Source organism: Mauremys mutica, chromosome 7 (assembly GCF_020497125.1).
Source record: "Mauremys mutica isolate MM-2020 ecotype Southern chromosome 7, ASM2049712v1, whole genome shotgun sequence".
NCBI lineage: Eukaryota > Metazoa > Chordata > Testudines > Geoemydidae > Mauremys > Mauremys mutica.
This window is the reverse complement of record NC_059078.1, coordinates 96,567,275-96,583,690: the sequence shown is the minus strand read 5'-3', so window position 1 is coordinate 96,583,690 and position 16,416 is coordinate 96,567,275. Positions and strand designations below refer to the sequence as shown.

General features: G+C 49.8%; 1 protein-coding gene across 1 annotated transcript in view; it reads right to left on the bottom strand.

Annotated features, from left to right (window-relative positions):
- The window catches only part of RPP30 (ribonuclease P/MRP subunit p30), a 30,019-nt gene extending 15,632 nt beyond the window's left edge, over window positions 1-14,387 (bottom strand). The window contains exons 1-5 of the mRNA XM_045023347.1: window positions 14,259-14,387; window positions 11,904-11,959; window positions 11,592-11,648; window positions 9,447-9,521; window positions 8,599-8,670 (exon numbers count right to left, since the gene is read on the bottom strand). Coding sequence (XP_044879282.1) covers window positions 8,599-8,670; window positions 9,447-9,521; window positions 11,592-11,648; window positions 11,904-11,959; window positions 14,259-14,343 — 345 coding nt within the window. The 5' untranslated portion in view covers window positions 14,344-14,387. The remainder of the gene's footprint in view (window positions 1-8,598; window positions 8,671-9,446; window positions 9,522-11,591; window positions 11,649-11,903; window positions 11,960-14,258) is intronic.
- Window positions 14,388-16,416: the final 2,029 nt, after the last annotated feature.

The following is a 16,416-nucleotide window of genomic DNA, read 5'->3' as shown; positions in this document are numbered from 1 at the left end:
AAGAGCCCCCCCAATCCCTTCTCCTCACCACTGTAAGGCAAGTAAGCATGTCGGGATTTTCCAGGGCACAACACAGAGCTCGGCAGCTCCTAACGAGGGACCTGCGTGTGGTTCCCTGCAGCATCACTTCTCTACTCTGTTTGAATACCGCTTGGTTGGAACGGAGAATCTAGCCCATACATTATCATCAGGTGTGCTGCAAAGCAGAACCCAACCTCCCCGCCATTTTCTGTTTCTCAATGAAGTTTTCAGTTCAAAAGTCACTTTTGGTTTTTTTGTTCTAAAATTAGCAATGTAGAGTCCTTCCTTCGTTCTCTTCACTGAACACCCTGGCAAATTTTTTGGAGGTGCTTAACCATGTCTCATAAGACCAATAGCAGAGATGTAGCTTTCCTACATCCCTACCTACTAGCCTTGTATATCATCACTATTCCAGTCCTGCAAGGGGCTTACCAAGGTCCTCCGGAGAAGAGAGATTAGGAACACTAAGGTCTAAAGTGCTTCAGCAGGCCATCTTTATATATCATAAAGGAAACGAGTAAACACTTCTGGTTTTGCTTCCTGGTCCCTTGAAGACGGAATTTCTGTTAATCAGCCTGTGTCGGGGCGCACTAGACCCAAATTGGATGGGGAAGTGTTAACCCTATATTATAGGGTGAGGAAGCCATGCCTCAGCTCTACTGGGCATGCTCCAAATGCACTAGTATAAAAGGGAGAAGCTCAGCTCAGTTGAGGCAGACCGCCGGAGACGAAGGACGCACGCCGTAGGCTCCAGCCAAAGCCCAAGGCCGTGGGAGCCGGAGACGCTGCAACCCAGGCAGATGCCTCACAGAGTCTGGAGTCACCGGGGACAGCGCAGACCGGGGAACCTGGAGGCAGTGGAGATGCCCAGGCCGCAGCAGCGGGAACCACGGCAGGAAGCAGCCCAGGGGAATTATATAGTGGCTTGATTAGTGAACCGGAGCCTGGAGTCAGCATGTTTTGGTTAGACCCCGCTGCTGACTCAGTGGCACGCACTCTTGCCACTATCAGGGCCCTGAGCTGAGGCCTGGTGGAGAGGGAGGGCCTGAGCCTCCCTATCCGGGTCACCATCACCCCCCTTTTTTGTGCGTGACTGACTGAGGCCACTTGGCCTTACTGCTCTGCTAACAGGGGCAGATTACTGACTCTGACTGCTAGGCCTTACTGCCCTGCAGTCTGGGGGCGAATCCATTGACTTTGGCTGCTAGGCCTTATTGCCCTGCTGACTGGGGCGAACCTGGTGACTGTGACCACTAGGCTCTACTGCCCAGCTAACAGGGGCAAAGCTATTGACTTTAGTCACTGGGCTTTACTGCCCTGCTGACAGGGGCGAATCTGCGAACTTTGCCACTAGGCTTTATTGCCCTGCTAAAAGGAGCAAGTATATTGGCTTTGGCCACAGAGACATAAACATGGGCTACTTACACCCTGCCCCTACACCCTAAGGGGGGAGGGGGCACACACAAACCTGTCACACAGCCCACATTGCTGTAATGCAAGAGTCTCCAAAGCACAACTGTTTTACACCATGTACAAATGATTCCTAGATATACTGAAGAGGGGTTTGAGGAATATTGGCATTCCAAAATGTACGCCCCATTTACCCTCCGTTTCAAACCAAGTTTGATAAATAATGTTCGAAATCAGTTTAACTGCAGTTCCAGCTTAACAGATTTCCAACCAGCTGGCTATACTATCAGACACCCATTTAGCTGGAATGCTGTTTAAACTGAGTTTAAATATGGTTCCTTGGTCCGAGTATCGACAGAGCCTTAACCTATTTTTATCCCCTTCCTTATCTACAGTCTAATGCAGGGGTCGGCAACTGGTGGCTCGCGGCTCGCCAGGGTAAGCACCCTGGCGGGCCGGCCCGGTTTGTTTATCTGCCGCGTCGGCAAGTTCGGCCGATCGCGGCTCCCACTGGCCGTGGTTCGCGGTCCCAGGCCAATGCGGGAGGCAGGAAGCGGCGCGAGCCGAGGGATGTTCTGGCCGCGGCTTCCTGCCTCCCGCATTGGCCTGGGACCGCGAACCGCGGCCAGTGGGAGCTGCGATCGGCCGAACTTGCCGACGCGGCAGATAAACAAACCGGGCCAGCCCGCCAGGGTGCTTACCCTGGCGAGCCGCGAGCCACCGGTTGCCGACCCCTGGTGCTATCAACTGGAAAGATTGCTATCTTTCAACTGGAAAGATTGGCAACTCATGAGACACCTACAGGAAATTGCAATCATCATTTTGGATTCTCTTTGGCTACTTACAAACTTTTTTTATATTTAAAATGTCATCCTGGCCATTCCTGTTATCAAGATACTGACAAAGAGCCAAGAGGTTAGTGAATTTAATGTGTAAATGTTGACAGTGAGCACAAACAATGTCCTCATTGGGCTTTTAATCATCCCCTACATGGGACAGCAGCAAGGGCATAGGAACTGGAGACAGAAAGACACAAACAAGTAAATGAAAACAAAGGATCCGTCCACACTGCAATAAAACATTCATGGCTGGCCTGCGTCAGCTGACATGGGATTGCAGAGCTCAGGCTACGGGGCTATAAAACTGCAGCTCCTAAATGTCTATACTGCAGTTTTATAACCCTGCAGCCCAAGTCAGCTGACATGGGCTAGCCACGTGTGTTTTATTGCAGTATAGACATACCCAAAAATACAAAACAGAAGTTCCAGCAGATGATGTGTTGTGGGATGACAGAGAACCAGACTTTCTCTGCACCTGAGTGGGTTAGGAAAACATCTATTCCATGTCATGAATTTGCCACAACTGGAGGGGAGAACAGTTCAATTTCAAGAATACCAGCCTGGACTCCCAGTGATTAGGAGCTGTCACAAGGAACAAAAAAGGAAAAGCCAAACTAAATAGAAGAAAGAAGCATGTTTAAAGGGAGAATTCCTAAATTGTCAAGAAAGTTGGAACATTTGCTTAGATCCACTATATTCCAGTAACTGCTCAGTCTTTGGATCAATTGGACAAGTCACACAGAGTCTGGCTGCCCAAACTTTAAAAAGAAAAAAAATACATGGAGTCCTACCACTACAGCTCAGATCATGCACCTTCAATGGAGACAACAGCCTCATCTGGTGGACACATTGGTGTTGGCAGTAAAATAAATGAGTTATCCCTTGAAATTCCCAAAGACAAAAGAGCTTACACTTTGGCGAAGTGATATTTTACTGATGAAGCCAATAAGATTTAAATGTTGACATCTGAAGGAGATGCGTCAAAGGAAGATCAGGTAGAGGCTAGTGAAATATGACCTACCTATTAACTTATTTAACAATCAACAGGACATTCAGGATCTAAAGAGTAATGTATTGCTCTAATTTCTTGTGTAGACTGAACATTCCAGTTGTTTTATATTGTTACCAGTGCCTCCTGAAAAGATCTTGAGCCACCTTAGGATAAAATAAATAGAATCATAGGACTGGAAGGGACCTCGATAGGTGATCTAGTCCAATCCCCTGCACTGATGCAGGACTAAGGATTATCTAGACTAGTGGTTTTCAAATTGGGGTACACATACTCCTAGGGGCACATGAGCTCTCATGGGGGAGTAGGTGAGAAAAATCCTCTAACAGTGGACAACACACTTTATTTAGTAAGACTTGGCAATCTAATCAATGTTTAATCTCCATTCAATTAAAACTGAAGCTGCACTGGTGCAAATTTCCTTTCTGCTGTGTGACTCAGAATCAGAAGTTTTCAAACTGTGGGGCGTGCCCCCCTAGAGCAGGGGTGGGCAAACTATAGCCACGAGCCGTTTTAAACCAGCCTGCGAACTCGCTAAGGAGCAAGGTCTGGGGTTTGTCCCGCTCTGGCGCTCCAGTCGCAGGGCCGGTGCAAGGGTATTTTGCGCCCTAGGTGAAACTTCCACCTTGCACCTCCCACCCCTCTCCCTCCCCCTGGAGCATTGCTGATTATAAACTTTAAAAAATGAATACTGTATAATATGGTATTGTTCATTAGAATTAATACATATTTGGCTTGAAAATTTATTAATTTCATTATTTAGACTACATATTTAATGAAAATAAATGAATAACCTGACAGGATATGGGGCTGGCTGGATTGGGGCAGGGATGTGTGGCAGGGGTTAACTGGAGACAGGGGGTGTGGGGCGGGCTGGCTGGCTGGCTTCGGGCAGGGCAGGGGATGCGGAGCTGGTTGGAGATGGGATGTGGGGTTGGCTGGAGACAGGGGTGTGGGGCTGGCTGGCTTCAGGTATAGAGGTGCAGCCAGGGCTGGCTAGAGAAAGGGGTGTGTGGGGCTGATTGGAGACAGGGGGATGGGGCTGTTTGGCTTCGGGGAGGGGGGTACTGCAGGGGTTGGATGGAGGCGGGGGTGTAGGGCTGGCTGCAGGCAGGGCAGTGGCTGTGGGGCTGGCTGCGGGCAGGGTGGTGGATACCAGGGCCGTCCCTAGATATTCTGGGGCCCTACGCAGCCCCCTCCCGTGGAGGGGTGTGCCCCAGGCCTCCGTGGGGGAGGTGGGAGCGGGGGGCGGTGGCCGGAGGAGGAATGACATCACTTCCCGGCTGGCTGGTCGGAGCTGATCAAAGCCGCAGCGCCCCCTCGCACAGCGGCGGGAAGAGGGTCACACGCTTAGCTGGCAACGAGTGAACATCCCAGACATTTTGGGCACCGCTTTTTGGCGCCCTCAAATCTTGGCACCCTAAGCGGCTGCCTAGTTTGCCTAGTGGATGCACTGGCCCTGTCCAGCCGGGAAGCTGGGTTCTGGGGGGGACGCACTACGCGGCTCGGCCCGCTTTGGTGCTCCAACCGGGGCGCTGGGTTGGGGGGGTGGGCCGCACTACGCGGCTTGGTCCCGCTTTGGTGCTCCAACCGGGGCGCTGGGTTGGGGCCGCACCTCTGTCCCATCCCTGATCCTCCTCCTGCCCACTGAGCCCCTCAGTCCCATCCCAGAGCACCCTCCTACACCCCAAACTCCTCATCCCCAGCCCCACCCCAGAGCCCTCACTCCCTCCCGCACCCCAACCACAATTTTGTGAGCATTCACGGCCCGCCATACAATTTCTATTCCCCGATGTGGCCCTCGGGCCAAAAAGTTTCCCCACCTCTGCCCTAGAGGGACAAGGAGGAATGTTCACAGGGGCAGGGCTTGGGGAGGGAGCTCTATCTCACCTCATGGAGCCACCCAGTCTGTCTGGTAGGGGGTGGGGTGGGAGGTTGCAACCAAAAACTGTAACTCAAGCGGGGGGGGGGGGGGGGGAGGGGGTTTCAGCTCAAAAACTTTGAGAACTGCCACTCTCATCCCCATCCCGAGTGTTCCTTTGAACCCCTGGGGGGGGGGGGGGCACACAGTTTGAAAACCTCTAGAAGCTGTTGCTAAATGGAAGGCAGAACCCCCCGCACACATCATTTCTGACTATCTCAGATGGGAGTATGTGATAGACTACATTATTTGGACAGGGGTATGCAGCCTAAAAACTTTGAAAACCACTGATCTGGACCAGCTTTCACAGGTGTTTGCCTAACCTGTTCTTAACCACCAATGATGGATGGAGATTCCACAACCTCCCTAGGTAATTGGTTCCAGTGTTTAACTACCCTTAAAGTTCGGAAGTTTTTCCTAACCTATATCTCCCTTCTTGCAGATTTTTTCTGAGATCATTTGAATCTTTCAAAACCTAAAAACAGAAAGAAGACGACATTCCAAGGCACCTTAGAAAACTATTCAAAAAGAGGAGCATTAATTTAAAAGAAAAATCAGCCAAATGGGAGTTTTCTTAAACTACAGTTGTTATAAGAAAGATTTAAGATTACTATGGGTGAAAGATATTAGAAGAAAAAATCTTTCAGTGTGTTTACTTTGTATAGTCAAATTCTACCTCTGTCAGTTTCCTGTACATATGGGTCTTTCACAAGACAGGGGTAAACAATTTAAAAAAAAAAAAGCAGGGAAGTTTGATGGTTAAACTACAAAAATAGGCTGGGGAGGCAGGAGCATACAGTGGCAGCTGTAGTAACAGAAAATAGTTTTCAGCCATTCTTTTAAATAGACTCCACTCCAAATTGGCAGACTTCCTTTGAAAGTGAATACTGGCATTCCCATCAAGCGATTTGGTATGCTAGCTGCTAGTCCATCATCTCCCATGTTAAAGATCAGTTTGTTCACTGTCAGCCAGACTAGCAAAAGCAGACGGTTACTTGCTACTCATGCTTGGAATTCCACAGTTAGCAGAGAAGCCTAATGAGTTTTCAATCAATGGATACACGTGACAATTTTATGCATGCAAAACATTTTGACAAATGCCAGGTTGTGTCAGACCGTCAGCCTGATTGGGGCACTCACACCAGCTATGCAAATATCGCACATTTTAACACCTTGTGTACAAGACACAGGAGGGAACGAATGTCTACTACCTGACTAGTTAATCCGGAAACCACCCTGCATTAGATAGTGCTTTAGAACCGATAGTTTTCTGGCTGTGGTGTTTGTTCAAGATATATTGACAAAGAAACAGTACAACTTAGAGTGCAGTGGAATGCTCAGTAACCACTGGAGTCTGATTGCACATTGAGTGTATTTCCACAGCAACTGTAAAATGCTTAAAAACATGATGGCCAGAAAATGCAGTTGATCAAGAAGCCGAACCTTCTCCTGTCTGACAGAATGACTCTGAAAAGATATGGTACTGCGAGTGGAAAATGTAATTTCTGCTACTAATTATTTGTATTACCGTAGTGCCTAGGAGCCCTCATCATGGACCAGAACCTGACCATGCTAGGTGCTGTACAAACAAAGACAATCCCTGCCTCAGAGACCTCACAATCTAAGTAGAAGACAAGAGACAACAGATGGATACATGCAGACAGATGGGGCAGGACAAGGAAACAATGAGCACTATTGGTCAGCATGACAGGCTGTGGTTTCAGGTCACTAGTGGCCTAACCATTGTCAAGTTTTCTGTAGGCTTCACAGCACAGGTGAGTTTTAAGGGGGTATTTTGATGAGGGTAATGAAGTGATTTTGCAGATGTTTACAAGGAGCTCCTCTCAAGCCTGAGGAGATGGAGGGAAAAAACCCACAAAGGTGCTTGTCTGAAAATTAAACAAAAGGGAGATGGAGGCTGGCACTATGAGCCAATCGGAGGCAGGAGAAAATCTCTTGATACTCAGTGAGAGATGATAGGTAGGGTGAATGTCACCTTACTGGATAAGAGCAGAACAAATTTTCTCTGTCAAGTACAAAAACTGAACCACATTAGGTCATAGTCAAACACACAAAACTGCCTTCATAAGCTGACTGGAATAACAATACCACTTTTAAAGGGTATAAAATAGCTGTATTTTGAGTGATAACCAATATGAGAAGCAAGCCTTATTTAACTGCCACTAAAAGGCTCTTGAATATACATTACAGAAAGACTAAACCACTAAAGATGAATCTTTCTCAGGAGTACGGTGGGGAGCCCTTTCACTGTGATAGTTTGTAATGTCCAAAACATCTGTTTAAAATACACCTCTACCTCAATATAATGTGACCCGATATAACACAAATTCGGATATAACGTGGTAAAGCAGTGCGTGCGTGCGTGGAGTTGCGCACTCCGGTGGATCAAAGCAAGTTCGATATAATGCGGTTTCACCTATAACGCGGTAAGATTTTTTTGGCTCCCGAGGACAGCGTTATATCGAGGTAGAGGTGTATAATAAGATTTCTGTGTAGCAACACATTCAGAGACTGACTCTTCACCAGTGTCATGGGAACAGAGTTAACCTGCAAGTTTGTTTTGAACGATCACACTAACTTTTGTGTTCAAGAAAACGACAACTTTCCCTTAAATATTTTTCTCTTCTTAAACGCTTTTGCCTGGATTTACTTCACTTCCTGCAGCTTCAGTGCTGCCCTTGGCAGCCAAAGGGAAAGCTACACACAAATATTTTATAAGAAAAACCATGGTTTTGGAAGAGCAAAGCTTTCTCCTCCTACATTTGGCAAAAGCTAGTCTCAATGCCAAGGAAGACTTTTTTTTTTTTAAATGGAAACATTTGATTTAGGAAAATACATTTTACATGTGCAGAGACTATAGAAGCAAAGCTGTGTCCTGCCCTACCCTCCTCCACCCGTATTTTTTTTTTTAAACAAAATGATTGGCTGCTATTTCCATATGGCTTTTCAGTAACAGATCTCAGACTTTTTTTGTGGGGGGCGGGTGGTAGGTCACAAAACCCCACTGCTCAAACATTTAAATCCTACATTCCTTCAGTCATCACAAAGCATCATTTCAACAGAGTTCTAAAACAATTCCTATTAAGCCAAAGAGCTAATGACCTGAGGAAGGTGTTCAAATTTGGGCAGTCAAATGGTTTGAGACAAACTTTCTAAACACTGGCAGCTTAACATGGGTAATGGATGCTTTTCTCTCACTGCCACTTGGTGTGCTTTTTCTGCCTTGCACTCTTCCAAATTTGAGATTAAATCCAAGCAGAACACTTGTCTAATCCAACCCAAAGCACTAAACATTATTCCAGCATTGGCAGTTACAATCACAAATGGATTCTCAGATGTGTCGAGAGAGGATATATATACATATATTTAATACTTACGTGAAACAGTTTCTCTGTCTTTGGAAACACTGCTATGATGTCATACAATCTTATATTTGTAGATGTTGATCTCTGACAAAAAAGGAAAAAAAAAATCACGCTAATTTATGGAAGATGCTAAAGATATGAATCATGAAAACTGCCAAAACAACTACTAATAGAAGACACGCTTCTCCAATTGTGAGTTGTAAAACCAAACCTCTCCTACTAAGGCTCTATTAGCAGCTCTATCTGCTGACAGTGTTTCACCACGGTCATTATTTTGGTGCTCATTCTACACAATAAGTAAAGCACTAGCGACTGTTTGCCTTGTAAGCCACACACGTCCTACTTTATCACTTACATTTTCTAAGTCCTCCCCTCACCCAAGTTATTAGAATACCCAGCAAAACTCCCTGCAGCCTCAGGGGGGAGGAGGGGAGAAGGATAGTTATGCTGGAGTTCAAGTTTAAAAAAAATTAAACAAACAGATGCAGTATCAGCTCTACTGTCATATTTTAAAATCTGAACTCAAGTTCTAGAGATGGGGTGATGATTTCATGTTTTAACACTTCTTCCCCCACCTTATCACACGGGTTGGTAGCAGCACTTTACTTGAAGCCTTCAGGCATGGGAACAGAACACTGATTTCTCATGGCAGCATGTTACACCATTAGTAAACCACCAGTGCAGAGCACATCCCAGTTTTATAAAGTGACATCTTCAGAGAGTGATGCGATCGTAAGGAGACATTATAAATCAGCAAATTAGTGCAATATTTTTTGTGAAATCCATAAAATTTCAAAAATAACATTTTACTATGAAGAGAAAATACAACTTACAAAATAAATGCATTTTAAAGCACTTACCAATACATTGCAGTGAGAAGGATCAGAAACTACAAGCGTTAGTCTGGTTACAATTTTAATTGGTTTGGATTTTCCCTGTAAGCAAAATAAACCATCAAAGAGACTGTTGAAGAAAGTACAAAGCAAAAACCTAGCTAATAGATTTTCATGCCTATTACTATATAGAGAGAGAGATGCTTTGTTTATATTTGTTACTATACCAATTTTCTGATTACTTCTAACTATACTCTTCATATTTTTGCCTTTCTAATTTTAATGCTTTGCTTCTGTACTTTTTTGGTACATTTCTGCTCTTCAGAAATAGTGGCTTTTCTTGTATTTCTTTGACATTTGTTTTTGCTTTAAACAAACAAACAAAAAAATCAACACAGTGGAGTAACAACACATTTTATTGCGCTACCACTACTGTTCTCTAATCAAACAATAAGGGCACTACAAATGCAGTTTTAAAATTGAAGTCCATTTTTATATATAATTTTAACAGTTTGCAGGAGCTAATGCTGCCCACTTCTTGTTTACAATGTCACCTGAAAGTGAGAACAAGTGTTTGCATGGCACTGTTATAGCTTGATGCTTCAACCGCCATTCCTGAGGACAGGCGTCCATGCTGATGACAGGTTCTGCTCAATAATGATCCAAAGCAGCGTGGACCGACGCATATTCATTTTCATTATCTGAGTCAGATGCCACCAGCAGAAAATTGATTGTCTTTTTTGGTGGTTTGGGTTCTGTAGTTTCCGCATCAAAGTGTTGCTCTTTTAAGACTTCTGAAAGCATGCTCCACACCGTGTCCCTCTCAGATTTTAGAAGGCACTTCAGATATTTAAATCTTGGGTCCAGTGGTGTAGCTATCTTTAGAAATCTCACGTTGCATGTGTCAAATTTGCAGTGAAAGTGTTCTTAAAACAAACAACATCTGGTGGATCATCTTCCGAGACTGCTATAACATGAAATATATGGCAGAATGTGGGTAAAACTGAGCAGGGGACATACAATTCACCCCCAAGGAGCTCAGTGACAAATTTAATTAAGAAATTTTTTTAATGAGCGTCATCAGCATGGAAGCATGTCCTCTGGAATGACATCCAAAGCATGAAGAGGCATATGACTCTTTAGTGCATCTGGCACGTAAATATCTTGCTACACCAGCGACAATAGTGCCATGCAAACGCCTGTTCTCACTTTCAGGAGACACTAATTAAGAAGTGGGCAGCATTATCGCCTGTAAATGTAAACAAACTTGTTTCCCTTAGCGATTGGCTGAATGTGAAGTAGGACTGAGTGGACTTGTAGGCTCTAAAATTTATATTGTTTTTTGAGTACAGTTATGTAACAAAACCCCCTACATTTGTAAGTTGCACTTTCATGATAAAGAGATTGCACTACTGTACTTGTATGAGGTGAATTGAAAAATACTATTTCTTTTATCATTTTTACAGTGCAAAAATTTGTAATAAAAATATAAACTGAGCACTGTACACTTTGTATTCTGTGCTGTAATTTAAATCGATATATTTGAAAATGTAGAAAAACATCAAATGAAATTTATTAAATATTTTTGGATATTTTATAGTTTAACTGTGTGATTCAATCGCGATTAATTTTTTGAGTTAATCGTGATTAATCGACAGCCCTAGTTAAGATTTTGTCACAGTTATTTTTAGTAGAAGTCACAGGCAGGTCATGGGCAATAAACAAAAATTCATGGGAGCCATGACCTGTCCATGACTTTTACTAAAAATAACCGGGGAGGAGGGGGAGGAAGGCTGAGGAAGGAATGACACCTGGATCCTCATGGTGGGGGAGGGACTGACAGCCCCAGCAACGCTGGAGGGGCACAGTTTTGGCTCCAGAAACTGCCAAAGTTGCGGGGCAGGCGCACACAGCAGCGGAGCTGGCCCCAGCCGAACCCATGGGGGTGGCACAGTCCTGGCCCAAAGGTGCAGGAGGAAGTGGAGGAACAGGGACGTGCACGGCCCTAGCCCCGGCCGAAGCTGCAGGGGGATAGGAGGAGTGAGCACAGCCCTGACTGCCCGAAGCCAAAGTCATGGAACTCCAGTAAAGTCACAGAATCCGTGACTGACCTCTGTGATTAAATCGTATCCTTAACTATCATGTGCAAGTGGAATTTAAACTCTAACATACCTGTACAATAGGCAAAGATGGAAATAGATCTGAAGGAGATATTGGTTTGACAATCTCCTGAAACAAAACAAACAAACAAAAACACCACGATTACAATGTATTAAACATGGGGGATAAAAAATGTAGGCCCAAACTGTACAGCTTGTCAATAGATGGGGTTACAAAATGGTAGTTTAGTCATGTACTGAAGGATCCTGTAATTCCCTAACTTGCTTCCTTCTTAGATCACTCATCTAGATGTATGCATAGATATGAACTTATTACTAAGTACAAATAAAGAAGACAAGAATAAATATTGAAACAGAGCCCTACCTGTTTCTTTTCTTTGAAATCAATGACATGGTTAATAGCAACAGTTGAATATCCCACTAGAAAAGGTAAACATATGGTAAGGTTTTTTTGTCCAATTTACTATTTAGTAGAAATTAATCAGAATAGAAAGATTTAAGATTAGCAATTAAACTCCACACATCATTTACAAATCTGAAAGGTTTCTTTGTGTAATAATTTGAGATTTCTGAAAACAGAAAATCAGTAGGAGACATGATGCCTTGACATTAATTTTTTTCCCCTTTAAATACAACACAAAAACCATACTTTGCCTGTCCCAAAGCGAGCGCACATAACCAATGGGAGCCCCAGAAATGGTGAGTAAGCACAGGGTCCACGGGGACTGATTGTTTCACGGCTGTACTGTCCTCTGGGTTTCTGTGCCTTGGGGAGAGCCAACAGCTGCAGGGGGCACCTACTGTGAACACTGTGCCAACATTCTCCACGGGAGTTTGTCCTGGAAGATATCTCGCTACTGAGGGTGACCAGGGAAGCAAGGAAGGGTCTTCTCCTACAATGCGGCTTCCGCCCTGGCCCATACACCCCACACCTCTCATCTGAAAAGCACATTGCAGCCACTTGAATGCTGGGATAGCTGCCTATAATCCACCACTCCCAATGCCACTGCAAATCCTGCAAATGTGGCCACGCCAGTGCGCTTGCAGCTGTCAGTGTGGACAGACTGGAGCGCTTTCCCTAGTGCGTTCTACGAAGGCTGGTTTAACCCAAAGTGCTCTACTGCTGCAAGTGTAGCCAAGCCTATGTCAGCTGGAGAGCATCTCCCACCGACATAGCGCTGTGGACACGAGTGCTTATGCTGGCAAAACTTATGTCACCCAGGTGGGTGTTTTTTTCACACCCCTAGGCGACAGAAATTTTGCTGATGCAAGTGCTAGTGTAGACATGACCTTGGACTCATGGGGCTCAGGCTAAGGGGCTGTTTAATTGCAGTGTAGACAGGGACCCTCCCACCTCACAGGGTCCTAGGATCCAGCCAACCTGGGCCTGAATGTCTACAACACCACAGTTAAAGAGCCCCTTAGCCTGAGTCTGAGTCAGCTGGCACATATTTTTAATTGTGTGGTGTAGACATACAATCAGAGCCCAGGACAACTGACTCAGGCTCCTGCTGCAGGGCTAAAAAATAGCAGTGTAAACATTCAGGCTCTGGCTCCAGCCCAGGCTCTGAAACTCAGTGAGACCCTCCCCCTCACCGGGGCTCCAGCCTGAGCTGGGAAAGCGACAAAAAGTCCCGACTCCCAGGGTGGATAGTATTACAGTGAAGTTTTACTAGCAGTAGTGCACATCTGCCACGATAGAAAGGGAACACGTACAGTGGCTTATTCATTGGACCTATCATAATACTTAGCTATGTTATCTTTCCAGCCTCAATACACAGGCGAGTAAAAAGTGTATTACATGATGTGATACAAACAGAGGGACTTAAAATTGGCCAGTAAAACTTATTTTGTTAAGTATCAGAGGGGTAGCCGTGTTTGCTGCTTTTACAGATCCAGACTAAGAGTCCTGTGGCACCTTATAGACTAACACGTATTGGAGCATGAGCTTTTGTGGGTGAATACCCACTTCGTCAGATGCAACGAAAGCTCATGCTCCAATACATCTGTTAGTCTATAAGGTGCCACAGGACTCTTTGCTGCTTTTATTTTTTTAAGAATGCCCCACGATGCAGAGTTTGTTTGTTAAACACAGCATTACCAACGGTGCTAGGACAAACACGAACAGACACACAAAAACCGTAGCATGAGGTTGGCTTTCAAATTAGGAGATTTAACCCCCCCAAAAAAATCACATTCAGTTTCAGCCTGGGGCTCTAGTCGAAAGGGAGACTGGAAAACCATGATCTCTGAGTCTAGAGCAGGTCCCTGCAGTGCCGAGAGCACAGGTGGATGGCACAGTTTCAAACGAGCGCCCCAGGCTCTGGGAACCAGGCTGACTTGGCAGGACGATTCCGCACTCACTTCCCGAGACAGTCACTGCGCCCAGTGAGGCTGGTGCTACCAGCACAAAGGCCACGGCTTCCTACCAACAAGAGGGAGAAGGCGGAACAGCAGCACTCTCCGCACCCCGGCTCCACCCCGCAGGGCGGGACCAACAGCTCCGTGCCTAGGGAAGGGGGCATCCCTCGCACGCACGCTGCCGCCGGAGGGTGCCCAGCAGTCCGGCTCTTGCAGCAGGAGTCAGACCCGCCCCCGTGAGCTCGGCGCTGCTCGGCGCTACCCACCCCGAGCCCCGCACCGCCAGGGCCTGACAGGCTGGGAGAGCTGCGCGGACCCCGCCCAGCGCCCCGGGCGAGGCAGGGCGGCCGCTACTCACGGTGCGCGGCGGCCTCCAGCAAACTCTGCAGCGACTTCCTCTCCGGCGCGCCCGGGACGTTCAGATCCGCAAACACAGCAGCCATGCTGCAACCACGTGGCACCAGCCGCCTAGGGGGCTGCAGCGCTGCGCGTGCGCCTCACGCCCGGCTCCGCCCAAGGCATGCCGGGAGTTGTAGTTTGGTGGCGGCATCTTGCCAGCCTCCCGCGCGGTTGTGCCGCTGTGGCGGTGAGTCCGCTCCCCCTTCCCTAGCCAGCAGCAGTAATGAGCTGCCAAATTTTTAACCACGGGTTCCCTCCTCCCTCCAAAACTTTAACAACGGGTTCCCTCCTTCCCCCCCCCTCCGGGGGGGGGGTCGTGCCCCATCCAACCCCTCATGTTCCTTGACACACACACTCCGAGACCCCTGACCCATCCCCCCCTTCCCTGTCCCCTGACTGCCCCTTGCCGCCCCACCCAACCCCTCCTCTCATTCTCAATGGCCCCCCAGAACCCCTACCCCATACAACTACCCCTTCTCTCTGTCTCTGAGTGCCCCCACCACCTCATCCAACCCTGCTCTTTCCTGACTGCTCCCCAGGACCCTTGCCCCCATTCAATCCCCCTGTTCCCTGCCCTCTGACCCCCCCACCCCCTACCCTCTCTCCAACACCCCCTCCCTGCCCCCTTACCGCGCTGCCTGGACGTGGCTGGGCCAGGACAGGAGTCGCGCGGCCGGAGCCGGAGGATGCGGCGGGAGCCCAGCGGCCGGAGCCAGGTGGCTGGCCGGGTGGAGCCAGGGAGGGCTGCGGCCAGAGCTGGAGCCGGGCAGCCGGGGCCGCCGCCACGCCCAGACCCGCGCTGCCGGAGCCCGGCCCCCTGGCAAAACAGCAGGGGCGGCTGGAGCCACGGGGCCAGGCCGGGCTGGAGGTGGGGGGCCGTGTCCAGAGCCGAGCATCCCGGTAGGTGGGGGCACGGCAGGGCCGGGGGGGGTGCGGCCGGAGCCGGGCGGCCGGGGGGGTTGGGGGGGGGGTCGGGGACGCAGGGCCGTGCCGCAGCCGGTGAGGGTCGGGCGGGGACCCGGGGACGGGGGTGGCCGGGTGGCCGGGCAGGGTCCCGGCCGGGAACGCGGGAGGGGGACGTGGCCAGAGAGGGTCGGGCGGGGACCCGGGAACGGGGTGGGGGGCGGGCAGGGCCGCGGGGGGGATGCGGCCAGGGAGGGTTGGGCGGGGACCCGGGGCCGGGGGGGGGGGCCGGGGGGCCGGGCAGGGTCCTGGCCGGGAACGCGGAGGGGGGAACGCGGCCAGGGAGGGTCGGGCGGGGACCCGGGGACGGGGGGGGCCGGGAACGCGGGGCCGGGAACGCGGGGGGGGGGACGCGGCCCGGGAGGGTCGGGCGGGGACCCGGGGCCGGGGGGGGGCGGGCAGGGGGCGCGGGGGGGGATGCAGCCAGGGAGGGTCGGGCGGGGACCCGGGGACGGGGGGGGGCGGGCGGGGCGCGAGGGGGGGGATGCGGCCAGGGAGGGTCGGGCGGGGACCCGGGGACGGGGGGGGGCGGGCAGGGCCGGGAACGCGGGGCCGGGACCGCGGGGGGGGGCCCCGCGGACGGGGGGGGGGTGGCCGGGCACGGTCGCGGCCGGGAACGCGGGGGGGGACACGTGGCCCGGGGGGCCGGGCAGGGTCGCGGCCGGGAACGCGGGGCCGGGAACGCGGGGGGCGGGGATGCGGCCAGGGAGGGTCGGGCGGGGACCCGGGGACGGTAGGTGGGGGCACGGCAGGGCCGGGGGGGGGGGTGCGGCCGGAGCCGGGCGGCCGGGGAGGGGTTCGGGGGGAGTCGGGGACGCGGGGACGGGCAGGGTCACGGCCGGGGAGGCGGGGACGGGCCGCGGCCAGGGACCGGCCGGGGCACACGCCCCCCTAGTTTCCTACCTTAGGGTCGTCTTCCTGGGCCGGGGAAGCCTGCTTGCTTCTCAGCCCTCCCAGGCTTCCCGCGCGAACAGCTGATTCGCGGGAAGCCATGGGGGAGGAGAAGCAAGGAGGAGCTTCATGGCAGGAGGTGGAGGTAGAATTCGCAACGGTTCGCGCCAACTGTTTGCTAAAATTAGACGCCGGACAGAGAACTTTAGCATCCGGTTCTCTGTCCGGCGTCTAATTTTAGCAAACGGTTCGCGCGAACCGTT